This window comes from Trachurus japonicus, chromosome 12 (genome assembly GCF_045865225.1).
Source record: "Trachurus japonicus isolate A0001 chromosome 12, Traja_1.0".
Classification (NCBI taxonomy): domain Eukaryota; kingdom Metazoa; phylum Chordata; class Actinopteri; order Carangiformes; family Carangidae; genus Trachurus; species Trachurus japonicus.
The window spans coordinates 25,797,237-25,812,060 of NC_140918.1; the positions used below are offsets into that span (position 1 = coordinate 25,797,237).

At 40.8% G+C, this 14,824-nt stretch overlaps 1 protein-coding gene across 1 annotated transcript; it reads right to left on the reverse strand.

The window, feature by feature from the left end:
* Positions 1-565: 565 nt before the first annotated feature.
* On the reverse strand, positions 566-12,727 carry tmc2a (transmembrane channel-like 2a). The gene is made up of 20 exons (XM_085794334.1): positions 12,718-12,727; positions 11,272-11,310; positions 10,691-11,168; positions 10,304-10,456; positions 10,101-10,191; positions 9,909-9,990; positions 9,709-9,815; positions 9,296-9,394; positions 7,790-7,932; positions 7,285-7,432; positions 6,938-7,126; positions 5,894-6,073; positions 5,224-5,382; positions 4,840-4,968; positions 4,203-4,270; positions 3,181-3,420; positions 2,981-3,106; positions 1,697-1,775; positions 983-1,098; positions 566-686 (listed from the first exon to the last, which is right to left on the reverse strand). The coding sequence occupies exons 1-20, from the start codon at positions 12,725-12,727 to the stop codon at positions 566-568; spliced, it is 2,757 nt and encodes a 918-aa protein (XP_085650460.1).
* Positions 12,728-14,824: the final 2,097 nt, after the last annotated feature.

The following is a 14,824-nucleotide window of genomic DNA, read 5'->3' on the forward strand; positions in this document are numbered from 1 at the left end:
GTACTCATGTAGAAAAATAACGGACGTCATCCATGTTTCTGTGCATACGTCATGTATCTATAATGGTAATCATAAACCATAGTAACCATTACTGTTCTTTCATTTATGTGTTGCACTGTCATTTGTACTGTAACACATGTCTGTGGTCTGTAGTACTGTGCTGCTGGGCCTTGATAAAGGTGACTCTGTCTCTGAGTCATCCCTATCCTGTGTCAGAAAACCAGTATTATAAGGTGCCATTACATAAGAACTATAGGGAACCGACAGGACCCACCATGGTCCACTCCCATGAGACCCTCAGGGCAGAGAATACTGATGAACAGTCCTTCATCATGAATTATATGTTGCTCAAGACAAAACTGAGGTTTTTGCAGTTCCAGTTTCCAGTTTAGATGCTTTCAAAACTTTTCAAAAATGACTTCTGACACATTTCAAACTGTTGATGTCAGTAAAGAAGCATGAAAGGAAATGAGGGCTCTTGCGAAACACCACTCTCTCAACGCTGATGAATGTGTTTGGGCTTTGAGCTGAACAGATATCTCCTGGGGGAGGAGGAAGACAGCCTTCAGGGAAGCAATGCTCTCACACTGTTATCTTGGAGGGCCCCCTCTTCCACGGCCTCGGCCTCGGCCTGGCCCTGGTCCTGGACCTGCTCCTCTCGGGCCTGGTGGTCTGTTGACTGGCCGCTGGGCATTGGGGTTAGGTGAGGCAAGAGCTACATCTTTCTCCAGGTTAACGCCTCTACCGGGTCTCGTCTTAGTTGGCTTTGGTTCTGGCTCTGCATTTTTTTCTGTTTACATGAAGAAAATCATAGATTGGTTGTTTCTCTAAACTTTCAAGTGTTTCTTAACCTCAACACTTCATCGGATGCAACTTCAAACACCCTTTTTGCATTCGACACAAAGTCAAGAATGGCACATTGGTCCTCCATAAACAGAAAGAATAGCATGTATACATGCAGAGGTTCAATGTGTCTGTGTACTGACCAGGTTCTGGTGGGGGGGCCAGGGAGCGGTTCGGCAGCAGGTCCTCCAAGTCTTTCATAACCTGGTTGGTGCTGTCAGTGTTGTTCCTCCGATTCTTCTCTTCATCTCGAGCCTGGACAGAGAGAGAGAGACAACATGGTAGACAGATACAGAAGGAAAGAGATGATAGATGAGGCAGACAGATAAAAGAGCGAGAAGGAGCACGATCAAGGAAAGAGAGAGAAGATAAAGAGAAGATACAAAGCAGATATGTTCAAAGTGATGTTAATTATATTGACGATGTGTCAAGAGGAAATTCAATATTTTTGTTGTTGTTAACAAATCTCTTTGAAAACAGGGAATGTTTATATTTCATTTCTTTAAAAAAACTCCACAATTTCTTCCTATGTATGGGAGTAAATAGTCAGTAAGACAGATGCATTGTTAGTTCCTTTTGACTTGTTTAGAGAAATTAAAATATAGAATCTCAGTAATTTCTCCTGTTAACAGCATCATCAGTGAGATATTTGACCCAAAAAAGGAAGAAATAGCGTGGATCTGCACATGACAACAGATGGTGACATGAGATGATGAGATGAAAGGAGGAAGACTCATTACAAACAGACTGACATTATACCAACAAATGATTCAGCTGTCTGTACGTCTGTGATAACACCCTGTGTGCACACATCCCACTGTGCGCTCCACATTTATTTCCATCCTCTATTTACCATCTGCATCTTCTTCTTCAGCTCCATGTTGGAGTTCTTGTAGGCCTCAGACACTGAGTTCAGATAGTAGATGGCAAGTCTGCAGGAGAGAGGACAGGGTGTCCTGTGTTTAGTGGTAACATAGGACAGTTTGCAGCTTTTTTAGATACAACAACAGACACAACATTATCAGCTCATTAGTGTGTACATTCATTGTGTCTCTGCTGTCCAAAGATGTGTATGTATGAATGTTAAATGTGCACCAATATGGAGGTATTATTGCTACATTATTATTTGCAAATGCGTATCTGAATCTGTGTGTGCGTAATCACATCCAGATTCTGAATACACATTTGCAGATTCATTTACACAAACACAAATGTCAAATAATTTAGTAAACTGAAATAAAAAAATAAAAAAATTCCAAAAACGAGAACTAGCTAAATAAAAACTACAATGAACAATGCAAAACTAACTTAAACTAAACTGCCGCCCCATGTAGAGGCTACAGTCCTCGCCGCAGGCGTCCCCGGTTCGAATCCCGCGTCGGGCAGACCTTTCCTGCGTGTCATTCCCCCTCTCTCTGCCTCCCCATTTCCTGTCTATCTCTACTGTCATCACTATCAAATAAAGGCAAAAAATATACTTAAAAAAAAAAAAAAACTAAACTGAATGTCAGATAACATCAGCTTAGTTTTAGTTTTCTAAGAGATGGCTAAAGCTGCAGGAAGAAAACGCCACGGCCCAATATGGGACGACTTCGAGTACAACCCACAGGTTGATAAGAGTGAATGTAACGGGATGAGGACTGATGGGAACATTTATGGGATGCAAAGGGGAAAAATCCCACAAATTTGGAAGTTCATCTTCAGAGGTCTAACAGAGGTTTTCTCCTAATACCTGAAAAACTGAAACTAAGAATAAATAAAACTAAATAAAAATTCCTCAAAAAATAAAAACTAAACTAAAACTGCTCAATCACTTGTTGAACTAACTAAAACGAAAGTGAAATTTAAAAAGCAAACTCAAAAATGAAAAAAAAAAAAAAACTACCGGTAGTGAAAATTTTAAAACTATAAAAAACTTGGTCAGTACACATTTACAGATTGTTTTTCACATCAACAGATCTGATTATGCACACAGAGATTGAAATATACATTTGCAAATACTAAAGTAACAATAATACCTCCATACATCAGTTAATGGAACCTCTTAGCACAAAGTGGGATCAATAATTAATATTAGCGTGTGTGTGTGTGTGTGTGTGTGTGTGTGTGTATGCATGCGTGTCTCTTCTACACTCACACCATGAGCAGCACAGCTGGTATGATGAGGCCTGGGTTGGCTGCATAGCTGAAGAGAGTCCCCAGGAAGGCTGGCAGGTCCAGGTCAATCGTCTCCATGATCACATCAAACATCTTGACCTTTCCACTGCAGACATCAACATGGTCAATACGTATGTTCATCATATTTCATATTGTATATTGTTAGTGAATTGTTGTTACCTGAAGGGTCCACAGTCAAACGAGGGTGGCAGGGTCATGATGGTGTAGACAACAGGTAACAGGCTGAGGAAGAGGATGAGGAGCAGCAGGCCCATGTAGAAGTTGTTGGACTTGGAGGCCTTGAAGACTCTCTCATGGGGGACGTTGGTGGCCATGACGGCCCAACACTGATAATACATGGAGCTGAGGAGGCGGAGCACGTTGATGCCGACCAGCCCGGGAGCATAAAACGCACCCATCCTGAAAACATGACATCACAAGGTCATTAAACATTGAAGCTTTTCTTTTAATTGATAACATTTTAATGTAGTTTCTGACATGTTTTTTCTGCCTTTAATGTATCATGTAATAACACACACGGGGCGATGCATGTGACACAGCACAATGTGATGTAACCTACTACTGCACACAGATGATGAATACAGAGCAGATCCAGTGGCAACCTGAACCCAAACACTGGCTGTACATTATACCATCTATTCAGGGATATTGGATACATTCAAAACACACCCATGTATTCAAACTCTCACACACATGCACATAAACATTAGGGCTGGGCCGATATGCTTTTGTGCCGATTCGATTCTCTAACGATTTTTGGGCCCGATTCGATTTAAATTGCGATTCTGATTAAAGAAGTATTGCGATCCGATTTTACCAAGCGATTTTATATTTCAATTATTGTGATTTTCTTTCCTTAAACAAGAGCAGGTTGAACCAAACACTTGATAATACATCATAAGTCATATTTTAAAAAAAACAATACACACATCACATCAGTTTGTGTGTTGTGTTCGTTTGTTCACATAGATATCTGTGAACAAACGAACAGAACAGGCCGGTTGGACTTTGTCGAGTGTAATGGCACAGAATGCATGATCGTACAATAAAGGTTGGTCGTCCCAAAAAAATAATAATAATAAAATTAAATTAAATAATTAAAAAAAATTAAAAATTACACACTACTGACCCCACACATGACTGAGTGTGAGCATGCCAGTGTATACAAATCAAGTTGGTACCAGATCATCCCTTGATTGAAGACTAATCCAAGAACATTGCCACTGATGTCGAATTCCCCATATGACGGCTAACAGAGAAGATAAAGAAAAAAAGGTTTACTGATACAGTCACAGTGAACTTGAAAGTGGTGCTTGGAAATCTATTTGTACTTTGTCTCATTTTGTTGTGCCAATAACAGCCCCACAAACATTATATACTGTATGCTTCATTTTGTCTGATCAGAACGTGGAACAGGGACTGTAAATAGGGTCCTATTGGATGTGAAATCAATGTGTTATGGGATTTTCTGCACAGAAAAGACACTGAACCTCCATTGCACTAGAATTAGATTTAAATACTGTTTGTCTATACACATGTAAAATACACAAGCTGAGCTATATAAAATCAACAGTGAACAATGAAATGCAAAGGTGCAAAAAGCCAGAACAGGCTTCAGGGATCTCTGCCATACATATTTACTCAATTTAAAATGTAACAGCAGACATCCAAATGCACAACTACACAAAATAATACAAATTAAAATTGCTCCATCAGAGAACAATTGAACCCCCGTGCTTCTCATCACTCACTGAGCTATGTACTTTTCAGACACATCCTGTGTAAACAGTTTAATTTAACCTTGAACCAGAAACTTACAAATCCGGCCTCCAGGTCCCAGCACCAGCAGTAGTTCAGGAAGCGCACGATGACGGCTCGGGCAAAGTCACCAATCAGGATGGTCAGATAGGTCACCTGGATGTCCGACACGGTCAGCTTTACAAACTCCTGGGATGGAGAAGAGTGGAGTGATGAATTAGTTTAAATAATTTCTGATATAAAAGAAGGGTTTTTCTTGTGTAACTCTTTTTCACTGTGTTAACACTTTGTATTCACTATGAAATTGGGTGATTCTTTGACCTGAAAAATCACTTTTTGTCAGATCATCACTGATGATGTCATCTGGTGAGGTCTAACAGAAAACACGTCATTTATACAAATGTATTCCAGGCGTATGTATGAAAGAGTTCTTATTTTCGTTACTATGCCAACAGCGGTTTCCCAGCACGGTCCTCTGATGACATCAGCGGGGCTCATGGGGGGTGGGGTGACCAGGGTGTCGTTGATCAGACGTGTGTAGTTGGCGTAGTACTCCTTCATGGCCCAAATGGAGGCGTTCATAATGGACTGCTCCTCCTCCAGCTGACAGCCAGAAAGCAAAGATTGTTGTTGTTTTTTTCACGTCAGCTTTTGATGTTTGAGCCGATAAACATTCACATAAAAGATTAGTCCAGACACAGCCACATACCAGCGCGTGATAATAACATTACCCGCAAAAATAGGATTTAATTGGACCTCGAAAAATGGTTAATCCTCTGTGGCATGTGAAAGAGCTCAGTGAATTGTATCACAGTGTGAGTCTTTGATTTGTTTTTTGTGCAGAAGTGGGATTTTTTTTTTTTTTTTTTTTTTAAAAATAGTGGTGAGAGAGGAAAGGTCAGCAAGGGTCAACATAACATGACATATGATAGCAGGTTTTTCACCCAAGGGCGAACGTATGGATATATTGACTGACTGACTGACGGCTGACTACCCAATCAACATGAAAAGAATAAGGGGGGGTTGGTCAATTCATCTTGATTGAGGTCAACTGTGACTAATGTGGAACCATGAGAACAGCATTCACACACACACACACATGGTGGAACCATACCTTAGTGTTGACCTCATCGAACAGGGCAAACAGAAACGTGTAGAGGTTTCCCAAGAAGAGGGCGAAGATTCGTCCCAGCTGCCACTTGAGGGCGATACGAGGGTGGTAGTCCTCCAGCTCAGCGATGGTCTCGAACAGAGGAGGACACACCAGACCCAGCAGAGACATGATGATCTCCAGCTGCACCCAAACAGCTCAAAATCACCACTGACATCATCAAGTCAAAAGACTCTATTCTATCTACTATATTTTTTGGTTTTCATTTTTCATGTTTTCATGTGCTGCATCCTGATTTCCCTTTACTGAGAAATTTTGTGAGAAAATAATGCAAATTGTTTTACTCAGATTAGACGTTAGATTAGTGGTTCCCAACTTTTTTTGGCTCGTGACCCCATTTTGACATCACAAATTTAATTTCTGGCGGCCGTCAATCAAGATGCGCCAGCTCAGATATTTTTATATACTGCATTTTATTTGAACTCAATTTATATTCGAGAAAGTGATAGTATAGATAAAGTTGTCTGAGATTGTGTGTGGAAAAAAGAACAATAATTAGTTTAAAAAAATTATCAGTCATTTTTTTTATCAATTACTAGACATTTCAGGCGACCCCATTTGAATTTCAGGCGACCCCACGTGGGGTCCTGACCCCAAGGTTGAAAATCACTGATTCACGCAGGAATGTGACAGTTACTGCTCTGTGTGTTTGGATTTCATTTGTAACCTTGGTTTAGTGTCCTATAAACCTGCTTGTATCAGAATTAATAAAAGCATACAGTGCTGTCAGCAGCAGTTACGGTAGAAGGTGTAGCAGTGGTAGCAGCTACTAATCCCTGTAACAGTTATAATAATAATAATAACTTTATCTATATAGCGCCTTTCAAAAACAAGTTAAAGGTGCTGTACAACAGAAATAAAACATCAAATGCAACTGCCTTTAATAAAATGCAACAACATAATAATTATTAGCAGTAGCCTACGTTCAGCATCACATCATCATCACTAGGACCTTTTTCCCTGGAGACACATGATGACCATTGTTACCTCGTTCTTCTCGTACCAGCTGAGGTCATCTCTGGTGGCGAACTCCTGAGACCTCTTAACCACAAAGTAGATGAGGTATCCACTGCCGCCGAGGCTGCAGATGATGAGGACGTTAGCCAGGACTCTGAGGAACCTGCGCAGGTGGATGTTCTCATCCTTCTGGTTCTCCTGCTCGTCCACGATGGACTCCTGTTCTTGGCAGGACGGGAACAGAGAGGATTTATGGTCAGTGGGGAACTTGGTCTTAGTCACTGATTGCATTACCAGTAACCTCAAACCACAGATGACCTGCAAAAACACAGGCATGAACGTACATTTGTTCCCAGTGAAATGGTTGCTGTGGTTACCTTAAAGCTGGTGGTAATGGAGGCATATTTGTTGTCAGCTGTCTCTGAGTTGCCGATGAGGTAATCCCAGCTGGTGAACATCTTCCAGGCAAAGGTGAACTCTCCGTCTTCTCCGTCTCCACCACCAACGTCCTGGTTCTTGGCCATTCTGGAAAATAAAACCAATGTACGTATGGGCAGACAAACCTGGAGGTTGTAGAAATAACTCTTCATGTTTCATATTCACAGTCATTTTCTTTTAATGACATTCACCCTGTGTTTGTTTAAGTCAAAGTTTATGTCCTGTGTTCTCACATTTAAGAAACTACATTTAATTAAATCAAATTAAAGACAAAAATTTCCAATTCAAATCTGGTGCTTAATGACAAGTAAGTCTTACATTATCATTAAGAATGACATTGCTCAAGGGCAGGTGGAGCAGGTTGGTTGAGCAGGTTCCGAAGTAAATGCTTATTAAAAACCAATCATACAAAGGCTCCTGAGCTTTGTGCTGCTTCAGACTCACGTGCGGATCACGACCATCAGGCTGTAGCCGAAGGTGCCGATCCCCACCATGAGGTAGGACAGAGGCAGCCTGAACTTGAGCAAGCCGATGGTCCTCTGGTTGTTGTAATATCCATAAAACAGAACTGAGTATTTGCAGTATCCCTGTCAAAAGACACAATGTCAGTAAAGGAGATGGTTATTTTACTAATGTCTGGGAGAACTGCCATGTTTTCCAGGATGCTTTCAAAACATAGAACACTGTAGTCAAATAAAGCACCACAGGGGTTTTTATTACATAATGAGCTGCTAAATATGTCACCGAACATTTATCTACAATCCAGTGATCTTAAGTGCCACAGCTAAGACTTGATTTTTTTTCTCTCTCTCTCTGAATCTTGTAATTGACCGATTGATAAATAACCAGGAGGGAAACAGACAAAGAAATGGAAAAGTCCTATTTCTGACATAACAAAGTTAACAAACAAAACGCTAAAAACTACTGTGTGCAGATCCTAAAAAACTTTTTTTTTAAAAAGTTTTTATGTTAACACATAGTATGTGTTAACGATTGTCTTTTCTACTTTTCTACAGTAATTTACTATCACATATGGTGTTACATAACCTATGATTGCATTGTAAACATGGAAATATGATTATGCAAGATATAGAAAGCTTTTTTTGTACTATAGTATTGTTTAAAGGGATAGTTCAACATTTTGGCAAATTGGCCCATTGCCATAATCCATATAGTTTTAGGAGTAGGTTTGCCTTTAATTGTCGGTGCAAGCTATTTTTAGAACGGCAAAGCAGAGCCGCAAGCTGCTCAGAGCTACACTACGAAGGCTCATGGGATTTCTTGGTTTCCCTCATCAAAGTCATAATCCAACAACTCCAAAACGCTCTGGTGGACAAGTTGTGACCTGCACATTCACCACGCTATGAGATAATAACGGAACATTACAAGACAGAGTTGTTTTCGAGGCAATGCAGAGACTGCTTGCCGAAAAACTGCCCCCGACGGAAACGTGTATCAGCGGTTTTGCATGAATTTACCTCGAAAACAACTCTGTCTCCTAACGTTCCGTTATTATCTCATAGGGTGGTGAATGTGCAGGTCATGTCTGATGAAGGGCAGACGCCCGAAACGTTACATGTTGTGTGACTATTAAATTCAGTCAGGAGCTATAGTCCAGTGTGTGGACTCCTTTCTTTTCATCATCGAATGTAGAGGTCACAACTTGTCCACGAGAGCGTTTTGGAGTTGTTGGATTGTGTATTTGATGAGTTTGATGAGAGAAACCAAGAAATCCCATTAGCCTCCGTAGCGTAGCACTGAGCAGCTCGCGGCTCTGCTCCGCCTTTCTAAAAATAGCTTGCACCGACAATTAAAGGTATTATGGATTATGACAATAGGCCAATTTGCCAAAATGTTGAACTATCCCCTTAAATATGTATGTCTTTAATTCATGATCCAGTTTATATGGCATTGTAGTGTCTGGCCATCTTCATCATTTGTCAAACTCACGTTGAAGTCCATGAGGACAGAGTAGTCCTGAGCGGTAGACTGCTCTGCTCTGGGGACAGTTTTCCTGGGAATGGACCCATAGGGAAGTCCCATCAGGACCTGCAAAATTAAGACATGGATATGTAAAGTTGAGTTTCCCCATCAGCAGCCTGGAACAACAAGCCTGGAGAAATAAGGCTGAGTCAAAGTCATCATTTGAATTTCTTTCTTCTTTAAACTTTTTCTCAAGGATCCAGATTTTACTTGATTAACTTATTTGCTCTATTCACACTTTATTTTTCATCGCATCTATTTGAACTTACATCTTAATATTAAAAACAAAACAAAAAACAGTTCTTCATTTCTTCTTTTTGATAATGAATGCAATATGGATCAGTTTTCTTTGAAGCAGAAACAGGACTACATCACCTCACCTCAGGGATAACCACCAGTCCAAACGTGAAACCAAAGAGGACGAGGTTCATGCCGTACATCCAGCGCAGGAAGATAAAGTAAGACGCCACAGATGACCCGAAGTGACCTGAGGACATTGAAAAGGTTTTTAAATTCAGCATCTGTCCACAAGGAGTCACTGTTAATCTGAGAGACAGCTGCTCCTTCAAACAAGACTTACTCTCCACCTCTTTGATCTTCCTCTCCCAGGGGATACAAGCTGTTCTGAAATTCTCAAAATCTCTTTGAAACTTGATCCATTTCTGAGATTGAAAAAGAAAAGATCCAAAATAAAATAAAAACACACACACAAACATACGCTCAAGCAACAAGCTACAAAAATAAGAGACTAAGTTTGCATTTTGGGTCTAACCTTTGTCATCATCACTTTGTAGGCGTACCACTTCCTGCCTTTTCCTTTGCCCAGGGCTCCTTCAAACTTGTCCACAAACTGTTGAGCCTCCCTGAGAAGAGACACAGTCACATGAGACAAACAAATTCAAATGAGCTGAATTTGTGTTTTTACATGTTAATTGACTCATAGATTCCCAACATAAGGACAAGGCAGACAGTTACTTCAGGTGTACGAGCCTTCTCTTCATCCTCCATGGCTTGTTCCTGATAGTAGCAATCAGTTTCTTCTTCTCCTCCACCTCCTCCATCAGCTGGGCCATCTCCCCCTCCGACATGGAGTCGTCCTCCTCAGAGTTTGTGTTGGAGTCAGATGAACTGGAGCAGAAAAAGAGCACAACGCTGGTAATTCACTTTGTGTAACAGCGAGATGTTTCTCTTAATGTGATAATGTGAAAATTAGTGTAATATACAGATTGCCTCCTTTGCCATGGACCCCCACATAGGAGACGAGCACGATACATTTGAAAGGCTGATAATATGGTGATGTAATCATGATTTATTACATTACAGAACTGTCAAAATAATCTGGCAGGTAGTTTTGCCTCCTACCTGTCGCCCTTTTTCTTCTTCTTCTTCTTCTTGTCGTCATCCTTGTCTTTTCCCTTGTCTTTCCCCTTGTCTTTCCCCTTTCCTTTGGCGTCCCCCTTCTTACCCTTACTGTCCTCTTCATCCTTCCCTCCTTTCTTCCCTCCTCCCCTCCCTCCTCCCTTCTTCCCCTTCTTTCCTTTTCCATCGTCGCTGTCGTCATCGCTTTCCTGAGCTTTCCCTCCTTTCTTCTTGTTGGCGGCTCCTCCTCGTTTCCTCTTGGGAGCTTCATCCTCGCTCTCATCATCCTCATCATCGTCACCGCCGTGTTTCTTCGCAGGCTTCTTCTTGTTTGCACCTCTGCGTCCCTTGGGGGCTTCATCTTCCTCCTCATCTTCATCATCCTCGTCCTCGCTGGCTGGTTTTTTGCCCCGGCCTCGTCCCCTTGCACCTCCTCTTCCAGCTGCCTGCTTCTTGTTCGGTCTCCTCCTCGCACCACCATCTACAAAGACATGAAATGAAACACACATGGCGTTTGTATTTGGTCACTCAAAACTACTGACTACTTAAGATCAGGGTCAAGAAATTCAGTTTTATCCACTCACCATCACTGTCTGACAGATCCCCGTCTACCTCTATCCCAACTGAGGAGGAACACAAACAACAGTCATAGGCTACTCAACAGACCATAAACACATCCAACACTTATACATCTGTTGATTGGCAATTTTACGAGTTAGTGAATGACATCAAAATCTCCACAATGACATTTACTACTCACTTAACTTTCTGTATTTGTTGTCACCAGTGTTGCCACCGTCTGTTTAACATTTGTGGTTTTGTGGTTTCACAAAATTACAATTTCTCTGGATAGCTACAAATTAAACTAATGAAACTTCCCATCAGCCTCAGCTATGCTCTGTTTAAAGCATTACTGAGCAAATGTTAGCATGCTAATCACGCTAACCTAAGATGGTGAACATGGTAGGCTAAAGTTTATGAGACTTATGAGACTATTGGACTATTGGTGGGTTTTGAGAGCGTAGCTACCTATGTTCCCCGGGTCCTATGTTCCCCGTTTTTTTCCAAAAAGGATGTTTCCCGGTCGCAATACATTCTGGGAAAGGACCCTTTTTCTGAAAAATGGTCCTATCTGGACTCTATGTGGCCTGTCTAGCCTCTACTTGGTCTTTTTTACTAAACTTAACCAACTCCTTTCTTCATTGCCTAAACTCAACCAATGGGACAATTACACTTATCACTCAAAGTCACAACTCAACTTCTCACTCAGAAATAGTCAAAAATCGGCAAAGTCACAACTCCATTTCCAGGTATGGGGCCAAAAATGACATGTTCCTTTTCAGGAAAAGTGGGGAACATAGGACCCTTTTTCTAATAAAGGATCCTATGTTCCCCAGTCACATATACAAAGTGGGGAACATAGGAACCTTTTTCTAAGGTCACATACAAAGGGATACATAGGGATGACCCCGCAGTGAATACCCAAGACCCAAGACCTTAAGTCTTGTTCAAGTTATTCAGGTCAGAAAGCCTAAATTAAGTTACAAGGCACATTTATCATCACTAATGTTTTGATCTTTTTAGTTGGAGGTCATAAAATGTATCACTAAAATTTGTGCCCAGTCATAGTTGGAGGAGCTCAGCCCAACAACAGGCAAAGAGCAGTGGAAACAAGAGCAGAACCCATGACAATGACTGCACGATAGGTTGAGCTTCATTACGCTCCTGTCTGTGGAAAGGAGCCATGTCACATGACCTGACTCCACACGTCTTGTGTCCTGGATGAATGTCATCAATTAAAGGATTAAACTGTACTTAGTCGTTCAATCTGTAAGTAGCCTATGAGTAGTTTTAAATCAATCATCAGCCAGTTGATAAAACATACATTTTTCAACACAAATTACTTTGACACATGTAGGAAAATGTGTCTCTCATATAAAATGACCCTGCTGCATCACACCATTACAACCTACACAGCAAATCCCAGTCCACAACAAATGACTCCTCCACTTGTCTAACCTTCATCTCACCTTCATCCATTGTAGCTGCATCAATTTTTCTAGGCATGATGGAAATAACAAGCGTCCGTCCTCTGCGTCCTCTGCAGCGTTTGACCAGTCTACCCCCCCAAAAGAAATTGGCTGTCCTCTGCCTCGGATCCCCGCCAGCACCCAACTCAGGTATCTGACGGTGCCGTCACTATGACGACTGCTGCATGTGACCCGCTCTCAACAGGTGTTCTTTGATAGGGACTGTGAATTGTGGAAACCAAAGGCGATGCACTGTGGCTTATCAAGCAGGAAGGATGTTATTCTCCAGTAGCTGGGACATTTATATTTTATTATCACTACATGGAGGTGTTGTTGTGCAGCTGTGGTTCGTGTCAGGCCCAAACTGATGCTTAGATTAGAGGTGAAAGAGCATTTTAATGTGACTCAGTCAGCTTCCTCTTTTCTTTTTCCTTAACAGCCAAAGACTAGATTATCTTGAAGTGCCTGAAAACACTCTCACTCATCTTGTTATTGGAGACCACTCACTCTCTCACCCACCCACACACACACACACAGGCACACACACAAACACACACACAGAGGAGAGAGCCAGACGCCCTAAAGATTTAATGAAGGCTTCGGTTTCTGTAAGCGAGGCTCATTAGGCACGCAGTAAATACCCCGAGATGACCTTGGAGCTGCAGTATGTGCTTTTCTTTACAGTACAAATACAGCAGGTAAGAGAGTCAGCCTCCATGAAGGAAAGAGGGACAGCAGCTACCTGTGTGTGCAGAGCTGGAAACTGTGCAGAGAAAACACCCTGGGGCCTCATTAAATAATAGAGTAGAGCTCATTTTTCACATCCAAAATGATTCTATTACACGGTTGTCAGTTCCTGCAGGTGAGATATGGATCACAGTGCTGATCTGTCGCATTGATGCTAACCTGGTCAACATGGACACAATGTACATACGTAGATCAATAAAGTGAATATGACAGAATTTTACATATATTTGATCACATAGGCTACTGTATCTTCAAACTACGTGAATTGATATTAGCATATATCTGTATGCTACACACTGGGGTTCAGAAGTCTAAGACCATTTTCCCAAAGAACAGTCTGAGGCCTTTGCATCCCACTGTATGTAGACACGGAGGCATACCTACAGATTCATGTAGAGTATATATCCATGTAACACATACCAAATGAATGTTTGTATATCATTATCTTCTTTGTGTTGGTTGTATTTTGGTACCTATATTAAAGGATTGTTGTTGGGATGTTGTTGGGGTATACATACATTTTTTCAGCCTTTGGTGTGATGAATGATTCATTACATTGTGCCCCTTAATTTTTAAGGGTTTTTTCATTGTTCATCAATGAATCGTTCATCACACCAAAGGCTGTAAAAATGTACATTACAATTTCAAGACTTTAAATCTAAAAGAAATAAAAATGATAATGATTATGATTTATTTTAGGAGTTTAAAAAAACTGCAACTGAATATATGAACGCAGAGAAATGGTTGAACAAAGACCTTCTCCTTTGTATTTTAGTATTGTTCTGGCCACTGAACTTACTTTTATCAATTGGTCTAACGTTGTATTTATGACATTTGACAGGGCAGTATGAAGTTGACAGCATTTTGAAGTTGTAATGTTGGATTTGAGACTAAACTGTGTATAACACAAAAATAATTATTTATTAAATTCAAATTGTTTTTTTTTTTTCTTTAATTTTGTTGGTTGACAGTATCCCTGTGCTCACTCGCTATATTCACCTCAGTCCTTCATCCCTGGACAGACTTGTGGCCATGACACACATTTCTTCACCTTCTTGTCCATGAAAACATCAGATCTGTCGAAATCAATATTTCATGTCTGATCACAATAAAATATGCACGAGAAATTAAAAGTTAATGAGGAGCGCTTTAATATTTCTGCACAACTGTGATGGTTCAGTACAACAGACTGAAGTCAAAGAGCTGTTTAACTCACACTTAAACATGTAACACCTGTTTCCTGTTACAGTCAGTGAGCATTAAGAAATGTAACCTTTCATTTAAGAAGTTTGGTAATAAATTAAGTCATTTTACATGTGTCCAAACTGTTCTGACTGTATGATATCAGAGTTGATCTCTG

Bases quoted from the DNA above. Each gene is read 5' to 3' on its own strand.
- tmc2a (XM_085794334.1), bottom strand. The intron at 6,074-6,937 runs GTAACAATGGTC...GTTTGGGTGCAG, and splicing joins GCTGGTACGAGAAGAACGAG to CTGGAGATCATCATGTCTCT. The intron at 1,099-1,696 runs GTAAATAGAGGA...CTCTCTGTCCAG, and splicing joins TGAAGAAGAAGATGCAGATG to GCTCGAGATGAAGAGAAGAA.